The sequence below is a fragment of the Sus scrofa genome, chromosome 9, assembly GCF_054392235.1.
Source record: "Sus scrofa isolate SSC_HxYL_T2T_F1_AM1 chromosome 9, Sscrofa_HxYL_maternal_Yorkshire_Landrace_v2.0, whole genome shotgun sequence".
Lineage (NCBI taxonomy): Eukaryota > Metazoa > Chordata > Mammalia > Artiodactyla > Suidae > Sus > Sus scrofa.
In genome coordinates, this window is record NC_139391.1 from 68,295,211 (window position 1) to 68,311,554 (window position 16,344).

General features: G+C 35.3%; 1 protein-coding gene across 3 annotated transcripts in view; it reads left to right on the top strand.

The window, feature by feature from the left end:
• The window catches only part of MROH9 (maestro heat like repeat family member 9), a 115,799-nt gene that overhangs the window by 11,825 nt on the left and 87,630 nt on the right, over positions 1–16,344 (top strand). For 2 of the 3 annotated variants that reach the window (XM_084978247.1, XM_021063956.2), the window contains 4 exons: positions 660–739; positions 4,399–4,534; positions 5,093–5,179; positions 7,588–7,692. In XM_084978247.1, coding sequence (XP_084834373.1) covers positions 729–739; positions 4,399–4,534; positions 5,093–5,179; positions 7,588–7,692 — 339 coding nt within the window. In that variant the 5' untranslated portion in view covers positions 660–728. The remainder of the gene's footprint in view (positions 1–659; positions 740–4,398; positions 4,535–5,092; positions 5,180–7,587; positions 7,693–16,344) is intronic. The other variant, XM_084978248.1, reaches the window with a different exon arrangement.

Genomic DNA, 16,344 nt, shown 5'->3' on the forward strand with positions numbered 1-16,344 from the left:
TTTAGCTGTTTCAGAAATAGAGACTGAGAATTTCTGTAAGCAACAATAATAAACCAGACACACGAAAGTGACATTACAACATGGTCTGGCATGAACAAGAGTGGGATGCACAGAAGAGAAGTGATGCTATTCTATTAGGCCTTCTCCAGTTCTCCAATTTTTTGAATAAAGAACTGGAAATTCTTAGCAGAGTCCCACTGATCATCATTTATAAATTTAAATAGTTATATTAGCTATACATTGACCTCTACGTGGTTCTCATTATATAGTAGTATTAGTTTGGATATTCTTCAGTAAGGCCTGACTTAATGGCATTTTAATGGCAGCATAATATTCTCAAATTTTGCTAGCATCTTAATATGTAGAATCCACACTGAGTAGAGTGCACTTAACAGAGTGGTGTATAGAAGAGCACTTGGTAAACAGAATTCCTAACACAATTTTGTCTTGACACAGTAATTATATAAAACCATAGTTGACTGTAAAAGGCCAGCATTTAGCATTGCGTATGGGTCTCAACACTTCTATGAACATTTGGGCTTGTCCTCCAAGTCCAGTTTGGTCCCTTTGGTCTCTGTAAAAGACAGATTTACACAATAGTGTTATGAGTCCCATAAGTCTGTCATCATTGATTCTTTTCTTTTTTCTGGTATGTATAGGCACAAACAGCTAACAGCCTATGGGATGCTTACTCAGGCCTGTTAAGTGGCCAAGCCATAATCTTGGCCATGAACTCCAGGTATAATAAGCTTTAATGCTATCTTATTTCAATGATTGAATACCTGTAAAATGTAATTGATACATATCACAAACATGAAACAAAGAATTACTCCAAATTCCACCATCCTATTTCAGCAATTATTAGTTCTTTCACATGTTCTTTTTAAACCTTTCTTTATTTCATGGATAGGTAGATAAGGTAATCATTGCAGAATCATAAGCAGGTTGCACAAGCAATTTCCTATACTAGTTTTCACTTTAACTTTGTCTTAATTTTTTATTATTTCTGTAAAATCATATTTTCATTTTAATGGCAGCATAATATTCTCAAATTTTGCTGTTTTCTAAATTATATGTTTTACCAATATTATGGTAGTCATCTTTGTACACAGGACTGCATCTACTCTGAAATACTTCTTTGAAACACCCTTCTGAGAATGAGGTTACTGTTTTAGTGATAGGCAGCCATGAAAATTCACTGCTGTTGGGGGACCCTCATCAGTCAATGGCTCCTGTGTAGATCTACCAGCATAGTCCCTGAGGCCTCGCTTCCTGCAGGCTACTCCCACTGATGACACAGCATGGTAGGATGAATAATTCCAACGGGTGACTTCAGCTTGAATCCCCATTATCAAGGCTGAACATTCTTGGAACTTGCTGTAATCCATACTCTTCTTACTCAAACCCTCTTTCCTTCCTGCTCTGCTTCTTTTAGAAATCTTGTACTTATAATCCTGATTTAGCAACTGTTTCCCCTGAACTGAAGCCAAGGAAACAAATATGGAATTAATCTTCTCAGAACTTTTTTTTTTTTTTTTTTTGCTTTTTAGGGCTGAACCTATGGCATATGGAAGTTCCCAGACTAGGGGTCATGTCAAAGATGCAGCTTCTGGCCACAGCCACAGCAACAGAGGATCTGAGCCACATATGTAACCTACACCATAACTCATGGTAATGCTGGATCCTTAACCCACTGAGCAAGGCCATATCCTCATGGATATTAGTCAGATTCTAACCTGCTGAGCCACAGCAGGAACTCACCCTTCTTAGAACTTTTGATAGTATCAATTTATTCTTCAGAAGAACTGCACTAATTAGTGTTTCTTCAAAGCCTAGTCACCTAGAATATATGCATATATATATATATATACACATATAGAAGATATGCATATACATATATACATATGTATACATAGATATATGTAAACAAAATTTTGCTTATTATATTATTTTACAAGGTTCATGGCAAGGCCATATCCAGGATTAGGATCACCTATTCTGTATTTTAATTTTTTGGTCTATCTCCATGTGCTACAAATCTCCCACATAACAATTCTTCTTTATTGTTTAAAATTTATTACAGATTTTGCTTTTCACATATAGGCCACTAATTGTTTGGTACATAAAGATTCACTCATGTGGAGTGAATAATAAAAAATAATAAAAGATTCACACATGCTGTATTTGCATATATACCTGTATAATTTAATAATATAAATAAATTTTGTTTCTATTAAGCCCATATAGTAGTTTATTTCTTTTTTTGACTAATTTAGATTTTGTTAATTATTATGTTTCTGCTTCCTCTTTTTCTTCTCTTTTAAATCTTTAAACTTGCCATAGTGATCATTATACTTATCATTTCCTTGTTTTCTTTTTTTAAATAACATATTCATTAGCTTATGTCCCTCATTTCTTTAGTTATACTTTCAGCTGTTTTAAAATCTTAAGTTATATGCTATTTTTAATTTTTCTCTTATTTTAAATGAAAAAAATTCTAGATGGTATTCAGATATTTTTAAATACTTTGAACTTTCTAACTTTTTAAAATAGTTTTCATTGAGAATAAAATATATATATATTTTTATATTTTGAAATTTTCTATAGATCAATATATGATAAATATTTGTTGGCATGCCATGATTACATAAAAAGATAATCCTTGTTATCTCATTTAATACAATTTATTTATTCCTTTATTGACTATCTCTTATTTTGCAGAATTTTTTTACCTACAATATGCTAATAATTGAGTGCTTATACTTTTCCTATAGCTCTTTCTATTTCTCCTTATATCTTTAATAATTTGTATCTTTTAATAATTATTCTTAATAATCTTTCATTTTTGTTTCTATGTTCTTTGAGACATTTCATATAACTATGCCTTTTATTATTTTATAATAATTATATATGCCTCTCTTAATATTATGTCATTTGAATTAAACTTGTATCATGTTAATACAGCCCTCTTGATTTATTTCTGATCATGTTTAATGCAATTTTCCCATGCTTTTGTTAGGAGGTATCTACCTTTCCTTACTCAATTGTGATTCTTAAAATTAAACTTGTAAAAATTTTGCTTACTGATCTTAGATAATATTTATTGCTTCATGATAGAAAGAAATAAAAAATGTCAAAAAATTTAATACATTTATTTTATCCCTACTTCTCAATTCACTCCAATATTTGAAACAAATACTTAGTTCAAAAATTGAGAAAAATGTAGTAATTTGTGAGGAATCCTTATTTTTTCTTCTCAAGTTTCTTTCTATACTACCTGGTCATACATTATGCAATATAAGAAAGGATTTACACTACAATACCTAATTCTAAGATGTCACTGGTTATAAAACACATTAGTAATTTAATAACTGTTCTTTTGGAAAAAAAAAAAACATTTAGACCAAATAATGTATTCCTCCTGATCACTACCCATGCTGACCCATAGATTTGAATGGGACCTTCTTCTTTAGTATCACCAATATCTGACCTTCAGCCTTCTTCACAATTTAAATTTTAAAAATTCTTTGTCCATCAGCACTTCAGCATGGCATCAGAGTATTACGCTACTCTCCCAATTTCTTTTCATGACCTGGACCATTTTAGCGTTTTTAGGACTGGCAAAGTGATTTCAAAGTACATTAAAGGACATTATTTTCTATAATATCAAAGTATTAATTTTACACTTTCCTAAAACAAGCCGTACATTCTTATAAATTTACCACTGAAAATAGTATTGGAAACTTTTGATAGCTAGCTGTTTAGAGTGTGATAATCCATTTACCCAATCCTCCCAAGATTTGAAAATTATCTAATATATTCCAAGAGATTCCATTTCAAACAATGGATATTAGATATTTAGATCTTCTTGTCCAGCAGAGGAAAAAGATTCTTAGTTCAGCACAAGATTTCCTATCTTACCAACTGCATTGCCATCTTTAAAAAAAATATAATTATTTTCACCTCAAAAAAATCCAGATCACACTTAACAAAGGCATGTCACAACTTATCTTTCTAGCTGCTGATGGGAAGGTTTATTTTGCCATCAATTAGAATATGTATCCCAATATCAGAAATATTAAATGCTAGAAATAGAAAAAATGAAGCAGTAAATATTTCAACTGCCTAAACCTCAGGGTGGCTTTATGGGCTATGTTATTATGTCTATGGAGAAATACATTTTGAATTCTAAATAACTGATTACAAACTACTTTTAACAAAAAAAAATCCTTTATATTTAAAGCACTACTGTCATTTTTACAATAATATTTAAATCCCACATGCTATATAAAGCCAAAAGTCTGGCTTCATTTTCTAGTACAGTCTCATTAATTAAGAAAAAACTAGGTTACATTTGTTCTTTCCTCAATTTTAATAGGTATACCTTTTTCTTGTCAGCTTTGTAGATCCCTTATTGCAGTTTGAATCCCAATTGAAAATAATAGAGTCATCCTTTAAAATGTTGTTTGCTATACCAAGTCGTGACAAAGTGAAAGAAATTGGAAAGAACGAAGATGACCAAGAAGACCTCGATGTAAGACTTTACTTCCTTTAATTATGATGAGACCTATTATGCATCACAGAGATCCCACAGAATGTCTGCCCAAAAGTTGTCATCTTTATTTTCTCTTTTACTCTTTTAGGTATAACAGATAAATAGCAAGTTCCAGCACTAATCAAGATCCCTAGACTTGTGAATTCTACAATCCATGGGATTTAATAGATTGTGTAGGATTTATAGGAACAGATTTGTGAAGAGATTTGAGTTAATTTGTTTAGCAAAAAGAGCAAGTTTACTGGCAAGTGTTGCAAAAAAGGAAATGGGGGCCAATAAAGACGGAGGGAGAAGAATCCTATGGTAAGAGTAGCAACATCTGCAATTTTTATTTCTTAGCAGAGATACAGAGTTCACTTGCCCATAAGGTAGATTCATGGTACATGATATTGAATGAGATTTCATCTCCATAGCTACCTCTCTCCTTTCTTACCTTCAGTTTGTGAGAATTCAGGACTCCAAGATGCAAAACTATAGGCATTGGTAAAATTTTATCTAAGGCTGGCTGGCTGGTTGTAAAACTTTCTTGTTTTCCAGAATTTATACCAAAATATTTTTAACATATTTGAGGACACTCTTCTGATCTTAGTGTCTAAAGACCTCTACAAACTGCAAATCTTAAAGGTAAAGGGATAAAAATTAACATGTTTTTATTGTTATAAGGAGTATACTATATTTTACTTTTATTTACCATTTCCCATACATCTTCAAGTATTTGGTGGCTGAAAATTTTTCTTTACTTTTCAGAATGTTTTATTATCTCCCAAATGAAATAACATCCCTTTATTTGAATTAGAGACAATTTTTTAAAAAGAATTAGTCTGCTTTCCTTTATTTTTATTTTTTTTTCTGGCTGCACTTGCAACATGTGGAAGTTCCCAGATGATCAAACCAGCACCATAGCAACAACCCAAGCCGTTCTAGTGGTAACACTGGATCCTTAACCAGGTGTGCCACAGGGGAACTCCTACAGAGACATAATTTTAATAATTCAATTTTGGGAGACTAAAATCAACAGACACTCATGAAGCCAAGCATTATGTGGCAATGTAAGAGTGAACAGAATACAGGGTAGCAGAGCATAGGATGATTGGCCTAAACTACTTTCAGGTCCACATAATGTTGAACCATATTTTGATAGTGTCTGTATTCATGTTCTTCCCTAACAACTCTAAGGCTAGGGAACTCTGTGAGTATCCTATCTTCATGGATATCAGAAGACTTTTTAACAACCATCCATAACCCCACTTTTCATATCCAAGAGTTCACTGTGTTTTTAATGTCCCAGCCAGAGACAGAGACTGATCTGGACATATTATGGTCTTCAGTTTTGCATTATTAACATTAGGGCATCAGGCGGCAGCTGTCTGGAAATACTCAGAAACTAGATCGACTTACTCTACCATGAGCATCCATAGGTTTTGTAAATCATATAATACACTTAAGAAACAATGTGTCAATGAAGATAAGAAGAAATATGAAGGATAATAAAATATACTGAGCTAATTTGTGCCAATTTGAGTCAAATGTTTCCCATGCATTTTAAAAAACTTAATCACACAACTCTTTAGTTATTACTATCCAATCATTGCAACCGTCTCTTCAGATGTGCTCTTTTCAACCACCCTATGCTACTTATTGAGCAATTATTCTATGTCAGACACTAAACTGAATACTTAATACATGCGTTATTTAAATCACTTTTTTAAAAAGCCATATGAGAAAGTTAAAATTATTTCTCCCAGTTTTCAGATAATGGAATGGAAGCAGAGAGGAGAAATAATGTGTGCAGAGCTACTGTAACGCAGTAGTAGAGGAGCTACTCTAACACAGTAGTAGAAGAACTACTCTAATACAGTAGTAGACGAGCTACTCTAAATTGGGATTCTATTACTTAACCACCTTGTCCTTATACTACCACTTCTAGAAATTCCCCTGATCCTCAAAAAGAGCTGAATCTCACTCCTAGAAAAGGCAAAGCCTGACTTCCTTCCTCCCCCTGAGATTTAGAGACTCTTCTGCACTAGTAAATAAACTTCAGAACAGTATTACACAATGGGAGCCAGTGAAGGGGAAGCAATTTGGCCAACATAGTAAGGGCTCCAACAGTCTGTCTTAAGAAGTCTGTTAAGAGTGAATTTCCATTGTGGCTCAGTGGTAAAGAAACCCGACTGTTATCCATGAGGATGCGGGTTCAATCTCTGGCCTTGCTCAGTGGGTTAAGGATCCAGCATTCCATGAACAGTGGTGTAGGTTGCAGACGCAGCTCAGATCCTGAGTAGCTGGGCTGTGGTGTAGGCTTCCCTAGTCGGGGAATCTCCATATGCTGCAGGTACAGCCCTAAAAAGACCAAAAAAAAAAAAGAGAGTGTTTAATATATGAGGCGCATGCAGTCTTCCTCCTTTCCCAAGGTTATAAATATGTTCCTGCATCTAAGGATTTAGAACAAATAGGTAGAAGGTACATCAAGATAGACCAAACTTAGCAACAAGTCAAAATTAGCAGGAACTTTCTCACTGAGCTGCCTCCAGAAAAATACTCTAAACTACATGCAAAAGAATATCTGGATGGTGAATTTGCAGAGGAAATTCTGGGATAAAATGACATTTAAGGATCAGATAACATTTGGTTTCTTTTTAAAAAATGAAAAGCAAATCTTACGATTGCTTTAAAAAAATAAGAGAGAATACAAATTTTGAAAAGAGGAGAAACAGCTGATGATAATCTCATCATAGCCTCATGTTAACTTTTCATGATGCCTGGAAAAGTGACTGTTATAGTAGCTATTAGGAAATACTAGTTGGATAAAATAAAATAAAATAAAATCCCAGTATAGTTATTATGGTAGGTGATATACTATACTAGATAGTAACATACCAGCCTATTGTTATATTTTTAAACAAATAAGGTTAAATTTGAAACCACTGGGAGACCATAGGGAATCTTGACTTGGTGAAAGTGTAAACCAGAAGAAGGGGACTTGTGGAAATGGAAACAGTATGGTTCTATGATGGTTTTTGCATTCTCTACAGGAAATGGCTGTGTGGATGAATGAAGATAGTCTGTACATGCAGGACAGAGTCGTGACTATCATCAACAGAGTGCTAAGTTTTGCATCCAGGAAAGTCAAGGGATATGTAAGTCACAAAGTTATCATGCCACCTGTTTCTGAAGACTGCATTTCTACAGTGCTGCTTTCTGAGGCTTAGGTCTTTAAAGTGTTAGATGCTTACTGGTGTTATTATGCTACGGGATTTGAATACTAGAAAAGGAGTCAATATCCCAGTGACTTTATGTCAGTGAGAGTAGAGTTTCTCAAACAACCGATTAAGACCCTTTATGCTTTACACAAACAGTGTGAGTATGTCAAAACTAGACTTTTGCTGACTCTCTGGATTTTCCTCTATGGATCACAGTCAGTGTTTTTTAAAAACTTACAAATTCTTCCATTCTTGCTTTCCTTATTGCTATTTTTCTTAAAATATTTTAACCATTTATTTATTTTAAATGTACACAAGTAACTCTTGAGAATTTCATCTTAAACATGCTAAAGACATAGAAAAATTCTTTACTACCCTCACCACCCCACCTTCTCTCCACACCAACTTCTTCTCCACCCCAACCTCCTCCCCAACCATGTCTGTGTGAGGTGTCCTGCCAAACAGCTCTGTACACATGCAAATATACATGCACAATAGAGATATATAGGTTTGTTACTTAGTTTTTCTTTACTAAATTTACAAATTTACATAAGGTCTGCAATATTCTTTTTTCACTGAACATAGATATCCTACAGATATTTTCACAGATTTACTTCATTCTTTTAACTACAGCTTATAGCTTACAGTTTTGATGTATTATGATCCACTTGACTATTTTTTTTTGTGGTCATGAAATTTTTTTTATTTTTTTTATATTTTTTAATATATATTTTTTTATTTTCCCAGTGTACAGCAAGGGGATCAAGTTATCCTTACATGTATACATTACAATTACATTTTTTCCCCACCCTTTGTTCTGTTGCAACATGAGTATCTAGACAAAGTTCTCAATGATACTCAGCAGGATCTGCTTGTAAATCTATTCTAAATTGTGTCTGATAAGCCCAAGCTCCCGATCCCTCCCACTCCCTCCCCCTCCCATCAGGCAACCACAAGTCTTTTCTCCAAGTCCATGATTTTCTTTTCTGAGGAGATGTTCATTTGTGCTGGATATTAGATTCCAGTTATAAGTGATATCATATGGTATTTGTCTTTGTGTTTCTGGCTCATTTCACTCAGGATGAGATTCTCTAGTTCCATCCATGTTGCTGCAAATGGCATGATGTCATCCTTTTTAATGGCTGAGTAGTATTCCATCGTGTATATATACCACATCTTCCGAATCCAATCCTCTGTCGATGGACATTTGGATTGTTTCCATGTCCTGGCTATTGTGAATAGTGCTGCAATGAACATGCGGGTGCATGTGTCTCTTTTAAGTAGAGCTTTGTCCGGATAGATGCCCAAGAGTGGGATTGCAGGGTCATATGGAAGTTCTATGTATAGATTTCTAAGGTATCTCCAAACTGTTCTCCATAGTGGCTGTACCAGTTTACATTCCCACCAACAGTGCAGGAGGGTTCCCTTTTCTCCACAGCCCCTCCAGCACTTGTTATTTGTGGATTTATTAATGATGACCATTCTGACTGGTGTGAGGTGGTATCTCATGGTAGTTTTGATTTGCATTTCTCTTATAATCAGCGATGTTGAGCATTTTTTCATGCGTTTGGTGGCCATCTGTATATCTTCCTTGGAGAAATGTCTATTCAGGTCTTTTGCCCATTTTTCCATTGATTGATTGGCTTTTTTGCTGTGGGTTGTATAAGTTGTTTATATATTCGAGAGATTAAGCCCTTGTCGGTTGCATCATTTGAAACTATTTTCTCCCATTCTGAAAGTTTACCTCGGAATACACCTGACCAAAGAGGTAAAGGACCTATATGCCGAGAACTATAAAACTTTAATCAAAGAAATCAAAGAACATGTAAAGAAATGGAAAGATATTCCATGTTCCTGGATTGGAAAAATCAATATTAAAAAATGGCCATACTACCCAAAGCAATCTACAGATTCAATGCAATCCCTATGAAATGACACAGGACATTTTTCACAGAACTAGAACAAACAATCCAAACATTTACATGGAACCACATAAGACCCAGAATCGCCAAAGCAATCCTGAGAAACAAAAACCAAGCAGGAGGCATAACTCTCCCAGACTTCAAAAAATATTACAAATCCACAGTCATCACAACAGACAGAACAATGGAACAGAATACAGATTCCGGAAATAAACCCTGACACCTATGGTCAATTAATCTTTGACAAGGGAGGCAAGAACATAAAATGGGAAAAAGAAAGTCTATTCAGCAAGCATTGCTGGGAAACTTGGACAGCTGCATGCAAAGCAAAGAAACTAGAACACACCCTCACACCATGCACAAAAATAAACTCAAAATGGCTGAAAGACTTAAATATACGACAGGACACCATCAAACTCCTAGAAGAGAACATAGGCAAAACACTCTCTGACATCAACCTTACAAATGTTTTCTTAGGTCAGTCTCCCAAAGCAATAGAAATAAGAGCAAAAATAAACCCATGGGACCTAATTAAACTGACAAGCTTTTGCACAGCAAAGGAAACCAAACAGAAAGCACTTAACTATTTTTTAGTTGAATGAATATTGAGGTATATTTAGGGTTCTTTTATTTCAAGCAATACAAAAAGTGTCATTTTTTTCTGTAAGCATGAGACTATATACTTAGAAATGCTAAGAAAATAATAGACAAAAATGTATGAAGAATTTAGACTTTAGTAACACAGAGTTGTCCTTCAGTTTGCATTCCTGTAAATATTAAGGTGCCCATTTCCCCAGGCCTTCACAAACACCTGGATATTATCAGATTTTTTTTTAACTGTTGTCCTTCAGATGGAGAACAAATGGGTGCCTCATAACTGCCAATTATAGCTGAGGTTTTATGTATTTTGAATGATATCATTTCCCATCTTTTAAGAAGCCTCAGACTATCTCTGAACACTTTTATCTCCTATGGATACTGTGTTTTCAGTCTTTGCTTCACAACTCATCCTTCACTGTGATTTTTCAAAAATACGCTCCTAATTGTGAAACTGGTTGCTTAAATCCGTTCAGGAATTCAGAATTATGGTGGATCAGTAATATGCATTTGTGACATTACCTTTATGTATCCATTTCTATTAATTGTATGGTCTCTAGACTTAAGGAGACAAAAATCCTAGATCGGCCTTATAACATAGCTGAAATTTTATTATTTTATTTAAAATCAGCTTTATACTATAATAAAACTCACTTAATGGGGAAATATAGCCCATGATGTTCTTTGCATCATGCTGACTCCCTATCTCAGTGTTCAAATAAAGACTGAGCATCTTGTTTAAATATTCTGGTTCTTTGGCCTTGGAAGGCAGTTTCTTTCTATTTCTCAGATGGTTTGGGCTGTATATTCAAATGGACACAGAAAACTTTGAAAGTGAGGCTTGAGATTAAGTGTAATGCATCACTCCATATGTTTTCTGCATAGTTCCGAACATGGTTTATGCAATCAGAAAGTAATTGATGGTGACTATTCATATGCTTCTCTTTGCATTTCAATATATATAACTATTAATTTATATACTTAGTGTATATGTATATACTATATATATATTATGTATGTGTTATATATAATCTATCTATCTGTTTTTCTATCTATATATATATATATATATATTTATAACTTCCAGTCAATTCCACTCAGGTAGTGATTAAGATATTTGGGGGGTTCATCGTCTATCACTCATTAAATTACAACCATAAAATTCATTCTCCCTTGCACACAACCCACCCCACAAACGGAAAAGAAAATATATGTAAATTTACACATACAGCAGGAGGGTTTCATAAATTGTTGAGAGTTCCTAAAGTATAACTGAGGCTTGTTTGAGAAACCAAGTGGATACCTTATTACTCTGATCTGCAGTGTTTGCTAAATACCACCAGGTGGAAGCACACTGACATTATTTAGAAGGCAGGAAACTAAGAATTAGCCTCAAATATCTTATCACAGTCATGCAAGCCTAAAAATTTACTAAGTTATCTTTCTCTTTAAATAATGTCTTAGCATCTTCAGGACACATATCCAAAAAAAATCAGAATGCACATTCTTCTCAAGTGCACGTGCAACATTCTCAAGAATTGATCACATAGTGGGGCACAAAGCTAACCTCAACAAATTTAGGAGAATAGAAATTATTTCAAGTATCTTCTCTGACCACAGTGGTATGAAGCTAGAAATCAACCACAGGAAAAGAAATGAGAGAAAACACACTATATGGAGACTAAACAACATGCTACTAAAAAAATGCAGTGGGTCAATGAGGAAATCAAGAAGGAAATTAAAAAATACCTCGAGGCAAATGGTAATGAAGACACAACCACTCAAAATCTATGGGATGCCACAAAAGCAGTGCTCAGAGGGAAGTTGATAGCAACACAGGCCTTCCTCAAAATAGACAAAAAAATCTCGAGTCGACAACTTAACCCACCACCTAAATGAATTAGAAAAAGAAGAACAAGAAAAACCTCAAGTCAGCAGAAGGTAGGAAATCATAAAGATCAAAGAGGAAATCAATAAAATAGAGATTCAAAAACCAATAGAGAAAATCAATAAAACCAAGAGCTTGTTCTTTGAAAAGGTAAACAAAATTGACAAACCTCTGGCTAGACTCACCAAGAAGAGGAGAGAAAAACCCAAATATACAAAATAAGAAACGAAAAAGGAGAAGTCACAAACGGATACTGCAGAAATACAAAAAACCATGAGAAAATACTATGAACAATTTACATGCTAACAAATTTGGCAACCTAGAAGAAATGGACAACTTTCTAGAGACTTACAGCCTGCCAAAACAGAATCAAGAAGAAACAGACCAACTGAACAGACCAATCACTAGAAATGCAATTGAATATGTCATAAAAACACCCCCTACAAATAAAAGTCCAGGACCAGATGGCTTCACAGGCGAAGTCTACCAGGCATACATAGAGGATCTGGTGCCCATCCTCCTTAAACTTTTTCAAAAGGTTGAAGAAGAAGGAACACTCCTTCAAAGGCATTCTATGACGCCACCATCGCCCCAATTCCAAAACCAGACAAAGACACCACCAAAAAAGAAAACTATCAGCCAATATCTTTGATGAATATAGAGGCAAAAATTCTCAACAACATTTTAGCCAACCAAATCCAACAACATATCAAAAAGATCATACACCACGACCACGTGGGATTCATCCCAGGTGCAAAAGGATGGTTCAACATACGCAAATCAATCAACGTCATACACCACATTCACAGAAGAAAAGTCAAAATCCACATGATCACCTCAACAGATGCAGAAAAAGCATTTGGCAAAGTCCAACATCCATTCATGATCAAAACTCTTACCAAAGGGGATACAGAGGGAACATACCTTAGCATAATCAAAGCCACTTATGACAAACCCAGAGCAAGTACAACACTCAATGGAGAAAAGATGAGAGCCTTCCCACTAAAATCTGGAACAAGGCAGGGATGCCCACTCTCACCGCTGCTATTCAACATAGTACTGGAAGTCCTAGCTACAGCCATCGACAAACAAAAGAAATAAAAGGCATCCAAATAGGGAGAGAAGAGGTAAAACTGTCACTGTATGCAGATGACATGAACCTATCATAGAAAACCCTAAGGACTGAGCCCAACAAATGCTTGAACTGTTCAACCAATTCAGCAAAGTAGCAGGACATCAGATTAACATTCGGAAAGCAGTTTTTGATTTCTGTATACTAACAAGGAAATATTAGAAAAGGAATACAAAAATACAATGCCTTTTAAAAGTGCACCCCAAAAATCAAATACCTGGGTACACACTTGACCAAGGAGGTGAAAGACTTATATGCTGAGAACTATAAAACATGAATCAAGGAAATTAAAGAAGATGTAAAGAAATGGAAAGATACTCCATGCTCCTGGGTTGGAAAAATCAATATTGTAAAAATGGCCATACTGCCCAAAGCAATCTCCAGATTCAATGCAATCCCCAACAAATTACCCAGGACATTTTTCACAGAACTGGAACAAGCAATCCAAAACCGTGTATGGAACCACAAAAGATCCAGAATTGCCAAGGCCATCCTGAGGAACAAAATCCAAGCAGGAGGCATAACTCTCCCAGACTTCAGGAAATATTGCAAAGCCACAGTCATCAAGACAGTGTGCTACTGGTACCAAAACAGACAGACAGACCAATGGAACAGAATAGAGAACCCAGAAATAAACCCTGACCCCTGTGGTCAACTCATCTTTGACAAAGGAGGCAAGAACATAAAATGGGAAAAAGAAAGTCTATTCAGCAAGCATTGCTGGGAAACCTGGACAGCTGCAGGCAAATCAATGAAACTAGAACACACCCTCACACCGTGCACAAAAATAAAACTCAAAATGGCTGAAAGCCTTAAATATAAGACAAGACACCATCAAACCCCTGGAAGGGAACATAGGCAAAACATTCTCTGACGTCAACCTTACAAATGTTTTCTCAGGTCAGTCTCCCAAAGCAACAGAAATAAAAACAAAAATAAACCAATAAGACCCAATCAAACTGACAAGCTTTTGCACAGCAAAGGAAATGAAAACAAAAAGACAACTTTCAGAATCGGAGAAAATAGTTTCCAATGATGCAACTGACAAGGGCTTAATGTCCAGAATATGCAAGAAACTTATACAATGCAACAACAAAAAAGCCAACAACCCAGTGGAAACATGGGCAAAAGGCCTGAATAGACATTTCTCCAAGGAAGATATACAGATGGCCACCAAACACTTGAAGAAAAAGTTCCAAATCACTGCTTATTAGAGAAATGCAAATCAAAACTACCATGAGATACCACCTCACACCAGTCAGAATGGTCATCATTAATAAATCCACAAATAACAAGTGCTGGAGGGGCTGTGGAGAAAAGGGAACCCTCCTGCACTGTTGGTGGGAATGTAAACTGGTACAGCCACTATGGAGAATAGTTTGGAGATACCTTAGAAATCCATAAAGAGGGCTACCATATGACCCAGCAGTCCCACTCTTGGGCATATATCTGGACAAATCCTTCCTTAAAAAAGTCACACGCACCCACATGTTCATTGCAGCTCTATTCACAATAGCCAAGACATGGAAACAACCCAAATGTCCATTGACAGATGATTGGATTAGGAAGATGTTGTATATATACACAATGGGATACTACTCAGCCATAAAAAAGAATGACATAATGCCATTTGCAGCAACATGGATGGAACTAGAGACTCTCGTACTGAGTGAAGTAATTAAGAAAGAGAAAGATCAATGCCATATGATATCACTTACATCTGGAATCTAAGATACAGCAGAAATGAACCTTCTCACGGAAAAGGAAATCATAGACTTGGGGAATAGACTTGTGGTTGTCAAGGGGGACGGGGAAGGGAGTGAGAGAAATTGGGAACTTGTGGTTAATGGATCCAAACTATTGCTCTTGGAGTGGATTTGCAATGAGATCCTGCTGTGTAGCACTGAGAACTATGTCTAAATACATCACAACACAACAATGGGAGGGAAAATTATGTATACATGTATGTGTAACTTGGTCTCCATGCTGTACAGTGGAAAAAATAAATAAATAAATAAAATTAAAAAAAATAATGTCTTCTAAAGATAATTAATTCTTTGAAATTAATGTAGGTTTAGGGAAAAATACTTAAAACAATTAAAAAAATTTTAACGTATTAAAAGCTAAACTTCCTACAGGCACCCTCTCTGTATCTCTATATCTGACATACTATAAATAATAAGCGAAAACTTCTTCTCCCATTCTCTACCTAACCTATTGTCCTCTCAGGTATTTTCCATTCACTGGATAATGATTTTTTTCTTCATAAATTACCTGGCCTCTCTCTTCCAGTCTCTCAGAGGCCCCTGTCCTTTCATTTGTATTCTATCAGAAATACAGTCAAAGTATATTTGTCCTTTCAATTAAACTATTAATTTTCGAACAGGTGAAGAAATGTAAGCTAAACCTGTCACAGTATATCATTAACAGAGATTTTTTTCCTGGGTTTGTTCCTTTGGCACATCAGCATATAAATGCAGGTGGAAGATTCCTAGTCGAAGATAACAGATGTCTATCTCCTCTCCCTCCCCAAATGATAGTAATAAAATTTGTTAAATGTATAATATCACGGCAACAATGAGAACTAGTGACAAGGTATCAATGGGCTATCAATATCAGGAAACTTCTGGATGCCAGAGGAAATAGAAGATGGCAACTTATAAAGTCTGGCAGAGAAAGCTGAAAGGCAGGAGCACATGAACACTCGGATGGGAGACAGCTGAAAAGGGAGGCAGTTTGTCCTATGGAACCCTGAAAAGTCTGGAGCTATGGAAATCCAAGTAATGATGAAGTATAGGAGGCAGAGGAAAGCTGAAGACATAAGCATTCACTGAAAAGACTCATTGAAAGTTTATACAGAAGAATCTATGTTGCCTCCCATCCCCCTCTACACACACACTATATTCCACAGAGATGTGAGTCCATTAGCGGGCAAAATGTGAGGACCTTTTTTTTCTCTAAAAAAGTTGTAAATTTCCTTAGAAAATCACCTTGATTCTGTTGCTTAGATATACTTCAGCATGACACCAGCTTCCCCCCCGACTACTCTA